This window comes from Dermochelys coriacea, chromosome 5, assembly GCF_009764565.3.
Source record: "Dermochelys coriacea isolate rDerCor1 chromosome 5, rDerCor1.pri.v4, whole genome shotgun sequence".
NCBI classification, from domain to species: Eukaryota; Metazoa; Chordata; order Testudines; family Dermochelyidae; genus Dermochelys; species Dermochelys coriacea.
The window spans coordinates 18,986,026-19,003,323 of record NC_050072.1 but is presented as its reverse complement, the minus strand read 5'-3'; the positions used below and the strand labels follow the sequence as shown (position 1 = coordinate 19,003,323).

General features: G+C 38.5%; 1 protein-coding gene across 1 annotated transcript in view; it reads left to right on the top strand.

Moving 5' to 3' along the window:
• The window catches only part of MBD2 (methyl-CpG binding domain protein 2), a 64,381-nt gene that overhangs the window by 7,668 nt on the left and 39,415 nt on the right, over window positions 1-17,298 (top strand). Inside the window, exon 2 of the mRNA XM_038403276.2 lies at window positions 8,981-9,140. Within this exon, the coding sequence (XP_038259204.1) occupies window positions 8,981-9,140 (160 nt within the window). The remainder of the gene's footprint in view (window positions 1-8,980; window positions 9,141-17,298) is intronic.

Genomic DNA, 17,298 nt, shown 5'->3' with positions numbered 1-17,298 from the left:
CTAGCGTAGACAAGGCCTTAAAAATTTCTACATGTTAAAAAATTACTTTAAAAACTGAAGTTTGATTTGTCCACTAAAATTGAAAAGTAGCTCTTCTTTCTTGAAAAGAAGCTGTAAACAAATCAAGACCAACTGGTGGTTTTACTTACGCTACTATTGTTTTGAAAGTAGCACTTTGAGATTAACAACCTCTTTAATAGATTCCTTTTAAATGCAACTACAAAAGCTGAACCGCATTGCTTTGACACATAGGCAGATGGACATTGCTTTGACAAAAAGAAAAGGAGTACTTGTGGCACCTTAGAGACTAACAAATTTATTAGAGCATAAGCTTTCATGAGCTACAGCTCACTAAATGCATCCGATGAAGTGAGCTGTAGCTCACGAAAGCTTATGCTCTAATAAATTTGTTAGTCTCTAAGGTGCCACAAGTACTCCTTTTCTTTTTGCGAATACAGACTAACACGGCTGCTACTCTGAAACATTGCTTTGACACTACTTCTGGATGTTTGTTTTGTGGTCTATAGTAACGCAAATACTTAGGTGTTCCAACAACATTTGGATTAGCAGGATTCTGTGCTCTTCCAAATGATGGATAGTTCAACAGCTTTGCACATCTCTTCAATAGATTTACTTGTATAATTACTCTTAGCTCGTTTACTATTAGTAAATAGTCTTGCAAATGGTACTGACCCCTGTATCCTCAAGGAACCCCATTCAAGTCACTGGGGCGCCACACAGGTGCTGAGGTCCACCTGCATGGAACAAATTGTAGAATCAGGGGCTAAATATTTGGAATTTGTCTCCTACCCTATCTGTTTGGCTAAAAATACCAACTTTCATCACCTGTGAACTTCTTTCCTCTGCTCCCGTCTGTTATTTTTTCCACACTGTTCCCAATTAACTGAATTACTTCCTTTTTCCATTTTATCAAGCCAACACCATCATCTCACTTTTCATATCTATTCTAAAACTCTCTACTTCTCTTTTGAAGCCCATAAAGCCGCCTCTTATTTAAAAAAAAACAACAAACCTGTATCTTAACATCTGCATTTCTAGTATGTTGTGTTTTCTTAAAGACTTTTCTATTCTGAAAAAAGTTATATAATATACAGTAATACACAGTGTTAATGCTAAGCAAACAATAGATAATTGTCACTGGGATTTTCCTTAAAGCTGTATTTAAGAAATTATATTTTGATTCTGGTGGATTGGTCAATCTTTCTTAATTTAGCAGCAGCGGGCATTAGAATTTACTTACCCATGTTACCTGACCAAAAGTTTCTATCAGCACTTCTGCTACCACTCTAGAGATGCATAATATTAGGTTCAAGTGGCCTCTAAGTTTTCTGTCACATTATTGAGCTTTAACATCCAGTCTTCCTTTTGCTGTCTGCACTCTATCCATTGAGGGAGAAATATCACCAAGGAGACTTCATCTTTCTCCAACCTGAGCAGTTAGACTTCAGGTTGCTCTTGATCCAAATAGGCCTGTGCAGCAGGACTACATACTACTTAGGCAGATTCTTGTGGTCAAATAAATATTCAAAAATTGTGGATGGCACATGTGTAGTCCTGACAGTAGTAGCTGTGAGGGGATGCAGAATGGTTAGTTGTCCTGTGGGGATGGCAGATGCACAAGGAACTGTTAGAGCTTTGAGCATGACCAAGTCACATGAAATCTCTGGAGACTAACTATTAAACTCTTAAAAAGTCTCTACTGAATGTGAACTGCAATTTTTAAACAATTTTTTGTCAAAGGCTTATAACTTGGTGAAAGTTGGACAGATTTTCATAGGGACAACACTGGCACAAAGACCAGATTACAAGTCCCTGCAGGGGAGGATGGGGATACTAGAACTGTTCAAATAAGATTGCCAGAATTTATTCGTGTGGCCAAAACACTAGCTTTGTTCTCAGAAATGGCTGAACTATTTTGGCAGAAATCTTCTAAAGCAATTCAGCTTGAGGCAGACACCCAGTGTCAAAAATTTCAGCCCAAAATGTTTAATGTTTGGCATAGTTATAAGCAACTGAAAACAGGGTCTTAAAATGGGAAGTGTTGAGCAACCTTAATAATTTTGTAATGTGCATCTTGAGCCTTGGGGGTCAAATAAACTAACTACCCTGTATATTAACTGAATTTCATTGTACTGTGAAATTTTAAATTATACTATTGCTTGGCAGGTCATTAGTTTATTGGGGAGGAGCTGAGCAAATAGCTTTGAAAGAGATATCTGTATTTACATAATTTTGCAATTTGGAGGCCTGTACTGTTTTATAGTAACTTTAACCCTCCCAGTTGACTCAAGGTATTTAAAACTTCATTTTGAAGTAATGTATATTAACATCCAGCCATTCAGCTTATAGGAAAAAATATCTTCACCTTTCTGTCTTGTGTAATGTCAATTCTAGACTTCATAATATTAGTGAAAATGATATTTTAGATGTTGTTCCAGGTAAAAATTCTTTATTTTGTGCATTTTAATTTGTCATGTTGATATACTGTGTGCTGTGTTGAATTCTGACTGGGTAAATTTAGAACACTTCAAGTGTTAGTGTATATATCAAACCTGAGATAATGAAGTTTTTATTTAAATAGTGATGCAACAAATGCAATGTTTGTTCAGTACGCAAAAACTTTATTGAACACTGACTTCAGTTAAGCCTTTTTTCTTCTTAAGACAAACATTGTTTCCTGAATTGGCTTTTTTAGTAAAAGTAGGCTTCTGAATATTGGAGAACTTTTTTGTTTTTGTTTTTTCTTCGTGCACATTAGTTGAATAGTTTATTTGATATTTCTTTCTGTCTCTTGTCTAAACTTGAATTTGGTATTTTTCATACAGTGGGCTTCATGTTTCTGTATAATTTAATTTAATCTTGGAAATCCAAATTCTTTGTTTTTTGGGACACATTTTAATTTAATCAAATGCTAATGCTTCCTCTGTACCCAGTATCCTGATATAAGTCATTTGTTATGACTTCTGGTTGAATGAATGAAGTCACTGTAAAATCATAGAATGTTTATGATGTCTGCATAAAGTCAGATTGTGTTGGTTCTCTTCCTAGCTATGTAAGTTCTCTTTAACTATTTTAGGAAGCTATGTTTAACTTTCCCACATATGGAGATCTATTTAACCATTGTGTACTTAGTATGTCTCAGTTTGAGTCTTTATGTCCAGAGCATATCTAAAAGTTCTAAGGAATCTTCTAATAACTCAATGTTCCATTAACTGTGAGACTGTTTTCATATGCCTAATACCAAATACATTCTTCGTTGCTCTGAAGAGTGGGACATATGTGCTAATTATCTCACTTATGTTTCAAAAAGTGTAAAAAAAATTTCAAATGTAGATTCAAGGGGTCTCAAACTACTGTGGGATAGCCACTAAATATAATCACTTTTCATTACTTATAGCTACAATGGTAGGCTTTTCATAATATGAATTAGCAAAGGCATGTGGAACTGGGAAACCTTGAAAAGATAGCTTTCCAATCAGTTTTAAAATAATTTCTCAACTACACATTACTAGCATATATTTCAAACAAGGAACTTTCCAATGGCCTTTGAGCTACCTGAACAACCATGGGATCCCCATATAACTTTTATTATACTGTACTTTTCACTATATGCTGCTGTAAATTGGGAACAACTCCACTGAAGTCAGTGTATTTACATTCATGAAAAAAGGTGCAAGTAAGAGGCAGGCTGGTCCAGTGGTTAGAGTGCTAGCCTGGAACTTGAGAGATGCAGAATCAACTCACTGCTTTGCTGCTGACTTCCTGTCACTTAGGCCCAGATTGTTTAAGGTATGTAGGCATTGCTGAGCTCTGCCTTGCTATGCCTAGCTGACTTTAAGAGCCTATGTGTCATTTTCAAAAGAGATTTAGGAGCCTTTTGAAAATGAGGCTGAGGGGTTCTCTACATGAGGAAGTTACTGAACAATGAGGTAGGATTTGAATTTAAATCCATACTATCTCCCTGTGCAGATACTCTTACTGCACACTAAAAGTGTTTGTGCACATTAGCTCTTTGGAAGTGCCCAAGGGCATTTTTCATGTGCAGTTAGCGTGTCCGCATGGGGAGTTGACAGGATCCCCGAGGTGCAGCCTGGGACTGTGGGATTGCTGTGCCCCTTAACTCTCCATCCTGGTCTGTCTCTCACAATGCTTTGCTAATGATCAGCCGCAATCCCCTCCAGGCGCTGTTATCACTCGGCACAACCACATATGGAGCCCCATACCCAACTATATTGCATGAATGCTCCCAGAGCCACTCATGAATCACACAGAGAAAGGCACCAGCCAAATCCTCCCAGCCTTATACCTCAGGAATATACTATCTTGCACTATTCAAGAACCTTTCTTGAGCAATGCAAGTTTATTAATTGGTTCACCACTTCATCAATGGAAAGTGGATATACACCAGCCTTTGTAAACCTAAGCAGATTTACCAAGCACTTCAGGCAAAGTCACTGGTAAAGATAAACAGTAAAACAAGTTTATTGATTAAAAAAGATAGATTTTTTAAAAATGATTATAAGTGATAGTTACCAAAGAAAACAAAATAAGCACACAGTCTAAATCCTAAACCTGTAAGACACTAAGTGATATTTAGGTCAAGCAGTTTACTCACTCCACTTGATGTTACAGTTCATAGTACACAGGTTTCACCCTTGAAACCTGGGCCAGTCTCCTGTGTCACAGTCTTTAGTCTTCTGAGTGTCCTTGTTGCTTGCAGTATAGGTGGGGAGAGGAGAAAAGGCCACAGGGGGCCACTGTGTTCGGTTTTATACCCTTAGTCCATGTGCTTGGAGAACACAAGTCCAGGCATGTCTGGTAGGCATTGCTGAGTCACAAGGTGAAACAATACCCAGGTGTGTCTCCTGTGAGAGAGTAATTGAACTGTTAAAAGAACAGGAGTACTTGTGGCACCTTAGAGACTAATAAATTTATTGAGCATAAGCTTTTGTGAGCTACAGCTCACTTCATTGGATGCATGTAAGTATAACTCCTGTACTGGACAATGGTTGGTGGTGTCTGTCCAGCACCCATCTGGGCATTGGTTACCTTACGTGTTATTGTCTTTAGAGAGCTAGCATCTGGGCACTTCCCAAACCCACAGCATGTTTCAGTGAAAACCATATAACACAATTCTTATAATTGTATATGCATTAATGAAACTTAGATGGAACAGTGGGTTTCAGCAGATCATAACCTTTTCCTTGATACCTCAGAGAGCAAGCTTTATATGCAATATCACAATTGTATATAGAGGAGGAATATGGGGGTTACAGGGCACTCCCCCAAGGTGTCACAGGGAGTTAGTGCGGAGTTGCTAAATTTATACCCTAGCTCACTTCTAGGAATACGCTCAGGCAGTTTAGCTTAATAGACCTCTAAAGTGCATTGAGCGTATGCAGACCGTGGCACATTTTGTGGGCATTAAGCAACATAATGGGCTTTGTCCCCTCCTAAGTCAGTTTGGTATTGTAATGCCTAAGTACCTTTAAAAAAAAATCTCTTTCAATTCCCCATCTGTAAAATGGGGATAATACATTTAAAAGTGTGAGACCTTTGGTTGCTATATTAATGGAGCTGGGTAATTACCAAAGATAAATATCAGAATTGGTTTATCCTATGCGTATAGGTCTTTCTGAGAGCAGCAGAGGACAGAAACTCTGAAATGTGAATGTAAAAGCATAGAAACACCTACAAGAGCTGTATTACCTGGGACTAATCTAACTTCTTAAAGTTGTCTAGGTTAGAGGTTCTCAAGTTTTTTCTTTCTGAACCCCCCCCCCCCATGCTGTAAAAACTCATGGCCCACCTATGCCACGACAACTCTTTCTGCATATCCAGTAGATTAAAAGCTAGGGCTGACATTAGGGGGTAGCAAGCAGAGCAGTTGCCTAGGGCCCCATGCAACGGGGCGAGGGCACAAAACTAAGTTGCTCAGGCTTTGGCTTCAGCCCAGGGCAGTGGGGCTCGTGCTTTGGCTTCAGCCCTGGTCTCCAGTGAGTCTACCTTTGGCCCTGCTCTCTGGCTTATTTTGGCGGACCCCCGGAAACCCTGTGGGTCCTGGACCCTGTTTGAGAACCACTGGTCTAGGTTAGGTTGATAGTTTCCCTTAACACCTTCCTTTCAATGAATGGGTGCAGCAAAACACCTTGTTATGCACTTTACTGGACTTCACACTCCAGAACTTTTTATTAGGTGTCTAGAGAACAGATCTTGTATGCCTTTACTACACACCCTTCAGGTATTGATCAATATTTGATTAGAAGCTCATTTGAAAATCCCAGCCTAAGAGAACCAGGCACGTTACTCCCATTGAATTACACATTTATTTAGACTCCTTTTGAAAATCTCAGCCCTGTTGGTAAAAGGAAGAGTGCCTCATCCAATTCAGAAAGAGGGAAGTGAGCTTGGGATGTTATGTTGCTTATGATTTCTAGTCAGATTTTATATTTTGGGGGGACAGGGACTAACTCTTCTGGCTTTTGTGTGTTGGACTTATCCTCAGAACACATCTTTATCTCTCCTTTTAGTTGTATGTTTGTAGACAGAACAACACTTGAAGGTTCTATAGGGATTTGGAGTATTAAATTCTGCTTATGAAATAGAGACTTAAAGCCTCCATTTCTTTAAGTGTCTTCCTCAGCCTCAAATAGTCCCCCGTGGTGCATTCCAGCGAAAATCTAACTGTATCATTTGTTCCCACATGAAGGATAATGGGTGGATTCTTTCCTGCTTCTATTAGGATCTTCTTCAGCCTCAGGTCCACATCCCTTATCTTAGCTCCCGGGAGACAGTACACCCTTCTGTTCTGTGGATCAACTATGGAGACGGACCTCTCCATTTTTCTGAGTAGGGAGTCCTAGTCATGTAGACCCTCCTCTTTTGTTTTCACTTGCAATCTTCCGAGAGTCATCCTCGATCCTCTTGGGGCTCTAAGCTCTGGGTATCTCCATTGACTCTTTCCCTCTTCTTATAAGACTAGCTGCTCTTCTCTTCTTCTCCGCGCACTCTTATCTTCTGTTACTGCCTGCTCTGCCCCTTCTTCATTTTCCATCTCAGCAAACCTGTTTCTGAGTTCTATTTCTCCTTCACTAACCAGTCTTTTTCTCTGCCTGGTTTTTGAAGTCACATGCTTCCGTTGGCCACTTTCTTCATCCAGCAACCTACCCTCACAGTTCTCCAGTCCAGCTTGCATCTGTGAGTCTTGAGTTTTCTCTTCAGCCTCCTCTTGCTTCCCTCCTTTATCTGCTTAAATCCCTTTTGAAACTCAACCCTGGTTTCTATCTGTGTCTCCAAACCTCAGATCTTTTCTTCTATCAGCTCTTCAGGCAGCACTTCATACAAACGAAGCACTTTTCAGATACCCACTCCACGACAATGTGCACTGCCGCTTCCACATCCAGTCATCTTCACTGACTCTTCCATTCCTTGGGTCACTACTGCTGCTGCCTCTGTAGCTGTCCTAGCCTTTCCTTCTAAGCTCCTGTCAAGGAGAAAAAAGAAAGCACACATACGCACATTCCCACCCCCAAATTCCCACTCGGACTCCTCTGTTTCCAGCTCTGTTTGCTGGCTTATGTGCTGCTGCTCCCATTTCTTGAAAACGTTTGAGATTTTGAAACTTGGTGGTTGAACGAGACACTTCCCCCCAGTATAGCGTATAGCCAGTGATTAGGGCACTCACCTAGGACATGGGATACCTGTGATGCCTCCCGGGGTAGCCAGGGCTGTGAGGCACCTTGCTGCCACCTGCCCTCAGCGTGAGGAAATATTATCTGTACTTGATGGGAGTCAGCTCCCCAACTCCACAGGCAACACAAGAACTTTGCTGTAGGCCTCTCAAGCCTGCTGTCTCACTTTAGTGTTCAGCCCCTGTTCTGCTGGACACTGCCACACTTCTAAGTCTTATTAAGGCAGCACTAATTTTTTCTAAGTTAACTTTCTTTCATTGAATAATGGCTTGGCCCATGGTCTTGAAAAAAGGTGTATTTGGGCAAAACCTTGTGCCCATTGGAGCTCCATTTAAGATGGTGGAGGGCTGCATGGGTGCAGGAGTCCATCTGTGTGCACCTATTGAAAATTAAGGGCTGTAGGTATGGGGGAAAAGAAAGTTCTGTAGCATGTAGATTGGTAGAAACAGCATTGTTTTAGGATGATGGTGAACCAAATGTTTGCAGATGGTGCTCAAAAGAACAGGTGGGAATAGGGTACTGTTGATAATTCATCAGCTAAATGGGGCAAATGGAGTAATTCTAAATAAAGCCTCAAAGACAAAATATTGCTACAAACAGCATCATTTCATTTGATATAGTACATGCTGGCCAAAGCTGAGACTATTCGCTTCATATCATGTGTCATGTATCTTGCTTGCTTGCTTGCTCAGTTATTTCTCCACCCTCTGATACCAGCATTAGTGAGTGAATTATGTATATGGCGCCATGCTGTATCATATCCTATTTTTATACATTTGTATCAGTCTGTTGGCATTAGAGATTTGAGATTGTTGGTGCGTTAATGATTGGGTTTAATGGATCGTCAGTTGAAGCCCTAGTCTACTGCCCTACATCTTGTACAGAGCAAGTGACTTCCTGCAGTTGGACAGAATCTAATCTCTCATTGTGGGCTTTTTATACTTAACTAGAGTAGCTGAAGCAATCATTTAGTTTTGAATTACCATTTGAAGCTACCTTCCAGGCCAATAGTGCATACTTGTGTCCATCATCCTGAAACATAGGTTAGAATCCTGAGCAAAGGATGGGACTGGATTTTAGGTGAGCGATGATACCTTGGCTCAGTTGCCTAATAAATGCATAAATACACCATAATGAACATGCTTCATGGAATAAAGATGTGGAAGCTTCTTAAAGTATCAATTAAAAAGGTATGAAACCTGTTCTAAGAAGTCAAAGCTGTATCATTTCATACAACAAAACATACTAAAGTGTTTTCTTCTTTTTAGTCCAAGTGGTAAGAAGTTCAGAAGCAAGCCTCAGTTGGCAAGATACCTGGGAAACACTGTTGATCTCAGCAGTTTTGACTTCAGAACGGGAAAGATGATGCCCAGTAAATTACAGAAGAACAAACAAAGACTAAGGAATGATTCTCTCAATCAAAATAAGGTTTGTTAGTAAATACACTATGTTTAAGTGTATCTATGCTACTTAAGATCCTAAAATTGCCCTTTCCTCTAGAGCATTTAGCAATTTTTCTGTGTAAAGCAGCCTGCTGCTCAGGGGTGTGTGTGTCTGTGTATATTTATCTTTTTAGTTGTCATGAAGGTATAGATATTTTTGAGTAGCAGCAATATTCTGCTACTACAAGGAACAATCAAGGTTAGGCTAAACCTGAAACATCAAATTTAAACAATAATTCAAGAGTTGCCCCATGTGTGTAAGTGAGAACAAATTTCAGTAGTGTTCATCTGATGACAAGTAAGGCTTAAAACACATTTCTAAATTAGACCTGTTAAGTTAGTTGATGTCAAGAGATTATCACTTGTTCGCTTGTCCAGCATTTGCCCTTGTTGTTTTCATCTTCTTGTTCTGAGCTAAAATGTTTCATATTTTTTCATATGTGCCAGGAAGCTTGTCTTTTGAGGCCGTTATATAAAATTTATACAAACGTTGGTGTCTTTTAAAATTATGCATCCAAAAGAAGCAATTTTTTTAAAGACGGGGCCTGTGAAACGAGACCGCATCAGGCTTTTTCATTAATAGGAAAATATATTCCTCTTCTGATAGTGGTTAGAAGGGAAAAAAAAGCCGGGGTGGCCCTAAAGCACACACAGGCAAAGATAATAGATGCAGTATGTTAGGAAAATCACCAATAAATGCTGACACCTAGATATCATAGTGACGGATGCAGTAAGGATGTTTTATACTGTAAGGATTCTTTCCAAAAGTTCTTTCCAAAACTGCTGGGTTTTTAAAACAAGTTGCAATGTTTTCATTTAAATTGACAGTTATATTTTTAGACAGTGCATGGAAATGCATAATAAGCTGTATCTGATTTCCAGGACATGGATCCACAAGATTAAATTAATGGCAGATGACAGAAGGCATGGACCACACAGTTCATGCTGATCTTTTACATTTAATGTATGCATTTAAAAAACACCACCACCCCCCTCACAGACACGCACCTTTTTGAAAGTGCAAGTAATAGAGGAGTAGTACCAGGAACCTAATTCAGTGAGTCCTGCAGAATTTTATGTATAAAAGTCTGGGCCACATTCTGATATTTACACTAGTGCAAATTGTGAGTAATGCTTTTGAAATCACAGAAACTATCCTGGGTTTACAGCAGTGTAAGTGAGAGCAGAATCTACGCTTCTGTTTGTTCAGTTTCTTAGGCAAATACCATTTGTTAATATCCTATGCTATTTAAAATCTGTACTTTGTGGGCTACTAGATTATTTCTTCAGTAGGTAGTAAAAAGGACTCTACATTTAATCTTGAAGTTTGCTATTTGTGAGTTCTAAAGCACAGTTGTTAGAGCAGAGCGATATGTGGTGTTCATCTTCTAGTAAATCTTGCAGCTGAATTCTTTTCAATACCTCTAACAGATTTACCTTGTCATGTTTGTGCATAAACTTATTCACACATACTGTACTAGTGGTTAGTCTTGTACAAACAGTTTACCATGAGTGGTTTCTAAATAATTTGCCTCTGTTTTATATTTTTTGCAAAGGACGAAGTATAAAACTGCAGCTAAGTTGTCTTTCTCAACCATATTGAGACAGTTAAATATATAGCCGTCAATGGCTATTAGCCAGGATGGACAGGGATCGTGTCCCTAGCCTCAGTTTGCCGGAAGCTGGAAATGGGCGATGGGATGGATTACTTGATGATTGCCTGTTCTGTTCATTCCCTCTGGATCACCTGGCATTGGCCACTGTTGGAAGACAGTATATTGGGCTAGATGGACCTTTGGTCTGACCCAGTATGGCCGCTTTTATATTCAGATGGTAATTGAAAAATCCTGTTTAAAAAAAATTTTTTTTGCCTCTGCCATCATTAATTGAACATATTAGTTAAGTTTTGTGATATCTTTAGCTTGAAACCAGCATGCAGATATTGCAAATAAGTTTTCTTCTTTGTGCTGTTAGCATTTATGGGTCACTTACAATCTGTCATTCAGGTCTTCTACACAAACTGCAAGACATCCTGATTAGGTATCAGTGCACTTACTGAACTTACAGAATTAGCAATAAAACCCTTTTGATTGATGGGCTTTGTCGGGGGGGAGGGAAGGAGGAGTTTTGCTTCATTCTTACAGTAATCTTTTCAAATAATTTGTAATGCCTTTAATTTGGACATTTTAAGTATTTAAAACTGTTTTGCTGGTTTGAGAGGTTCCTGAAGAGAGAAGATTCAGAGTAGTTTTGAATAAGAATTAATAAATGCAGTTGTTTGGCGCTACTGTTAGGCTGTAAAAATGCCTTCCACAACCCTTTCAAATTGGTGGTTGGCTTTATTTTGAAAGAAAAGTATATTAGACTACTGTCTAACCAAACATTTATATAATGAGTGACCTAAGGATCATCTGGTTGGAAAGGCTTGGAAATAATATTGTGGGAACTTTCTAAATCATACTTAGTATGAAGTATCTTTTCCAGAAGGAGGATAGCGGATGGCCTTCTGGAAAACATTTCTGCTAGCCTAGAAACATTATGTAAGGAAGAATACAGCTGGATGGAGCATAGATGTGGCACAAGGATGCATTGACAGGCCTGACAGATGATGTAATACTTTAGTTCCTACAAGGGCAAAGGGACTTTATTTGAGGAGAGCTGCTTTTAAAGGATGTTAATCAAGCAGCAGCAGAACCTGGTAGAGAAGTCTTTGGCCTTTAAACCCATTCTGATTAAGAATATTGAGCTTTTTATAACAAGTATATTGGTAACTGAATACCATAACTTACTTTGTGTCTTAAATGAAGTGAGGTTTATTAGACCATTTATAGACATTTCACATTGTGTCCTTTATCGTGAAGGATTATAAAATACTATACAAATTTAAAGTATGTGAAATACAGAGGTGCTACTTCATTCACCACTAGGATTCAACTATTGGAGCATAATCCAACACCATGAAATGAACCATGGATGAATGCTAGTTTATGGTTTCATTAAAAATTCTCAGTTTCACTCTGAAAATCAACCACACACTGTATTGCATAATTATAATTAATTATGATTTTCTGAACATCCAGAAGTATGCGGGGGGCTGCACCAAAACAAGTATAGCTGAGTTCCCTACTAACTGTTTAGGGGACTGACTCAAAGCCCACTGAAATCAGTGGGAAACTTTAGGGACTTCCTCGATAGCCCACTGAAGTCAGTGGAAAGTACAGATATAACATTAAAAGTGACGATAATAAGGACGCTAAAAGCAAGCCAGGAAGAGAGTAATGGCATGGTTACAGAATACTTTTACAGTGATTCACTCTTTGCTTGAAGAGTTTGAAAGACACCTGCTAGCTTTCAGAGTAGCAGCCGTGTTAGTCTGTATTTGCAAAAAGAAAAGGAGTACTTGTGGCACCTTAGAGACTAACAAATTTATTTGAGCATAAGCTTTTGTGAGCTACAGCTCACTTCATCGGATGCATCACGACAGCTTATGCTCAAATAAATTTGTTAGTCTCTAAGGTGCCACAAGTACTCCTTTTCTACCTGCTAGCTGTCAAACTAAAGTAGAAAGTGGTTATATGGAAGAACCTGGGAACTTTCCAGGGCCATGCCACCATAGAAATTTGAAGCCCAGACCAACTCTGGCTGACTTCAGGCTAGTTAGGTGTCTGGTAAATCTTACGCTTCCCCATCATTAATACTTGTTTCGCATTTCTCTGCAACTATCAGGTTTAAAAACTTTAAAAAAAAAATGAAATCTTAACAACTCCAGAATCTTACATTCCCTAGGGAAAGCGTCCCATTCACTGCTTTTAAGTGTATGCATGGATTCTATATGGGTTATCACATACACAAAATACAATAGCTTGTTATTTGCCTCTTAGTGTGCTAAAGTATCACAGCTTGGTTTGTTTATCCCTCTCCTGTATGACTGTAGAAAGATATCTAAAGAAACATATCTTTAAAATAAAAATTGGAACTAGAATGAGATGAAAGATTACACAGTACTTACACAGTATATTTAATTTCACTGAATAATTGGAGGGGAACACTTTTTTTTTTCCTTAAAAGGAACTCAAGTTGCATGCACAAAATGTCTTGAACGTACAACTCAAAATGCCGTTTGTTTGTTTGTTTTGTTTATTTTTCAGTGTCTCTGATTGTTTATAATGTAAAAGTTCTGAAATTCCAAAGTTTGTGTGGGTTTAAAAGTCTCTGGAGATAATGCCAAAAGACTTGACATTGTCTCAGAAAAGCTGTGAAAGACTGGTGTTCATGTCTATGTTGAAAGTGCTTGTGGAATATAATACACTTAGAAATGATGGGGCCAAGTTTATCCGTTATCTTAACTCCATTGACTTCATTAGATCTGTGTCATTTGTGAAAAAATTGGTTACAACACAGTATTTTTAAAATAAAAAAATCGCCCTATTTTTGATGGAAACATTTATATTCATTAGCCTAACACAAGTTACTCTTATTGGATACAAGACAATCTCAAAATGTCTGATTTCTTTGCCTGCTAGAAAATTAGAGGTGCATAATGTAAGAACATTGTTGCATTTTGTTGACCCTCATTGTCCAAAGCTGCTTTACTATATTAACAAATGCACAACAATATTTTGGACTTCAGCAAAAGCAAACTAATGCCCTCAGTCCACCGTGAAAATTCCCAACACTTCCCTGTTGGAAACATCTTCAAAATGAGATTTACAAGTTACCATGTGTTAATTTGTTACCATTCATTGGGCTACTTCTTAGGGCATGTCTGCACCAAAACACTAAGCAAAGTTGAGGCATATCAACTAAAGGTGTGACGTCGGTGCACATAAATTAAAAATGTTAACCCCTGTGTGGGTGCTGTTGTTCAGGAGTAATTATTTTGCTGTAACTTAATCCTTCTCCAACAAGAGATCACTCTATTCCTGAGTGAGAGCGTGGGGATGGCAGGGGGTAGGAGGGTAATGACCTCCTATTTGTAAACACAGGGTGCCCATATATGCAATGCATGGACATCCAAACCTGCCAGATTACTGTAGCTCTGGCCTTGTGAAAGTGAACAAGCAATTTCAAATCTAGTCCTATAGTTTGAAAACTAGTTGCTCAATAGGATGTGAGCAATAAGCGATACACTCGTGAATGTTTTTAAAAGGAATCTAGTAAAGCTCTATGGGTCTGACATGTCATTGGCAGCAATATTTAGAGGATTCATTATTATAACACATGGCACTAATACACACCAGGAGATCAGAGTCTGTAAGTGTCCCTTCTATATAGGGAGGAGATTTCTCAAAATAGAAGCTGTTTGAGTTAGAAGCCCAAAGACACATTCAGACTAAAAATAAGAAAATTTTGTAGCATAAGATGTATAGATTTGTTAGGTGTGCTGGTCAGGCCTTTAGGTAGAGTGGCTGGTATCCATCCGAGGCCTTGAAAGGTTCTGGACCCATTTTCCTTACTGAAGGAAATACGACTCAGGAATTGTAACTCAATATCAGTTTCTATTTTATAAATTTTATTAAAACTCTAAAACTAAAGTTTAATCAAGAAAACCTATCACCAGAATTAACCTTAATATTAAACAAAAATAAAACACTATGAAACTATCAAACAAGTGAATCTTAATATTGGAAGTAAAGTATCAGATGAGTACAAAAATAATCCCCTTATAAATTCTGAGGAGGCTAAGAATGTGGCTTTAGTTGGGATTTATAACCAAACAAAAGAACTTCACCAAATCAGTTATATCTATGATTCTCATCTGGTTAGGTATGTATATACTTATATTGAAGCTTATATTGAAAGCAGTTATTCACTTATATCTGATCTACAACCTTCGAGCCAATTATAGAGCTTCCTTCTTACATGATGGGGTACCCTTTTTCTCCCTTCTAGCACAGATATTATAATACAATCTTTACAAGAATATTCTTGATGAGTACAAGTTTAACAATTATTTATCAAAAATTACAGATGACAATATAAAGTCTCTCAAGACTTTTTAAAACACAGAACATACTTTATGGGAAAATATTTAGGGCTGTTTAATCCTGGGGAACTTCATTTTTTCCAGCGCCTATCCTGTGTGGCTTTATTAGGTGAAACCTGCACAGATATATGTGCACTCAGCCACACTTTCACTTTTACACCCTGAAAAAGGCTGGGATGTTCTTAGTAGGGCCAGTGTTTTCTGGAAATTGGCATTATTGCTGCATTTTTTCCCCTGAAATTACCTTTTATTTCTGAAATCACCGATTCCTTACGATTTTCTACCTTCTGCTTCAGGCATTTGAACCATTTTCTACCAATGTCTAAATGGTTAAACATGAGGATGGTGTTAAAGAATTCGGCAAATATATGTTCCATATGGATGGAGGGAAGTTATTTTGTACAATTTGAAGCAAAGTTCTTGACCATGTTAAAAAGGACTACATAGTCAACCACATTAAAGGTCCATGTCATGTTGCAACAATGGAAAAACAGAAAACGAAGGGCAAAGAGTGGTGAAGTGACAGTAGCAAAGGCACATCTCACAGTTATTGGTGTGCTTGCATGACAAAATGAAAATCAGAAATACAGGGAAAAGATACAGTACAAGAATGAGTGAAGGCCTGTTGCAGTGCAAACATCCCACTAGAAAAACTAGACAATCCCAAAATGAGAGAATTCCTAAATAAGCACATATGAAATGGGGCCTATATCCCGCAAGCAAGTACAATGAGATGAATCCATCTTCCCCACGTCTTTGAACTAAACAAGCAACAACTGATTGCTGAACTGAAGGATCAGCATGCAGCTATAATTGTGGATGAATATACAGACAGCCTGCACCAGTGTGTTGCAAATATTCTAATAGAGCTGATGCAGATTTCAGAAGATTTCCCAGCTGCTGCCAAGCTCGTAGAAACAGTAGAGTTAGAACATGTTAAACTACTCTACAGTTGCACAGTCTGTTATAAAGTCCCTTGTACACCATAAAGAAAAGGATGCATCCAATGAAGTGAGCTGTAGCTCACGAAAGCTTATGCTCAAATAAATTTGTTAATCCCTAAGGTGCCACAAGTCCTCCTTTTCTTTTTGTGAATACAGACTAACACGGCTGCTACTCTGAAACCTTGTACACCATGAAATCGACTTTTCAAATGTAATGGCTTATGTGACAGATAATGCAAAGTACATGTGAAAGTCATTCAAAGACGGTTTAAATGGCATTTTAACTAACTGCATTCATGTGCCTGCTGGGCACACATGACAGCTTTACTAGGTGAGTGCTGGTGCCATTTGTATACAGAAGTGGACCGTCTGTGTGCTCTAATAAAAAAGCTGTTCTGAAAACCCTTACTCAGATGTGTTCATTTCAGAGATTATTTTATTGACTATGGAGTTGAAAGTCACAACTATTCCAGAGATAATGTTGAACAAGATGGACTACTTGGTTTAAAGCGTAGACTATCACTGCCATCATGTGGAGTACTACAAGGGCTTCATTGCTTGAGAAATCGAAGTGGAGGATACGACTGCCGTTTTAGAGGAGCTAAGTGTTTTATCGCAGAGAGAATTGCTTGTGGCAAATTTAATTTTTATTGAAGCAGAAGCAACTCCACTTGTTCAGATAATACTTAAGTTTGAATCACGATCGACATTACCAACAGAAGTGTACAATGTTGCATCTGATCTGCTGGCAATACTTCGGTACAGAGGACAGAATGCACTGTACAATCTCAAGTGTTACATTTTTCAGAGCTGTGCAGAGAAATTGCAGGGATACTTAAATACAAACAGCCAGCATATAGATTTTTTTCGTGATGTGGGAATCCTTGATCCCAAGCAAGTTTGTATAATCTCCTGCAACTTCAGTGACTATAAAGAGAGTATACCACTGCTGAGTTCTGTATCTGAGGGTGAGCAAGCAGTTTACTTGAACACTGTAAATTAACTTCTTAGTACCAATGACATTTCTCTCTCCAGTTTTTGGAAAAGCATGGACAAACCTTTGCCAAGACTTAGCCAGATTGCTTGGCGATCCAGTGCAATTCATTTAATGCTAAACGCAGTTTCTCCAATCTTGAACAAGTGCTAAGCCCGCAACGTTACTGTATGTGATTGGAAAGTATGAAGATGTACGTGCAAATGAGTTTTAATGCATG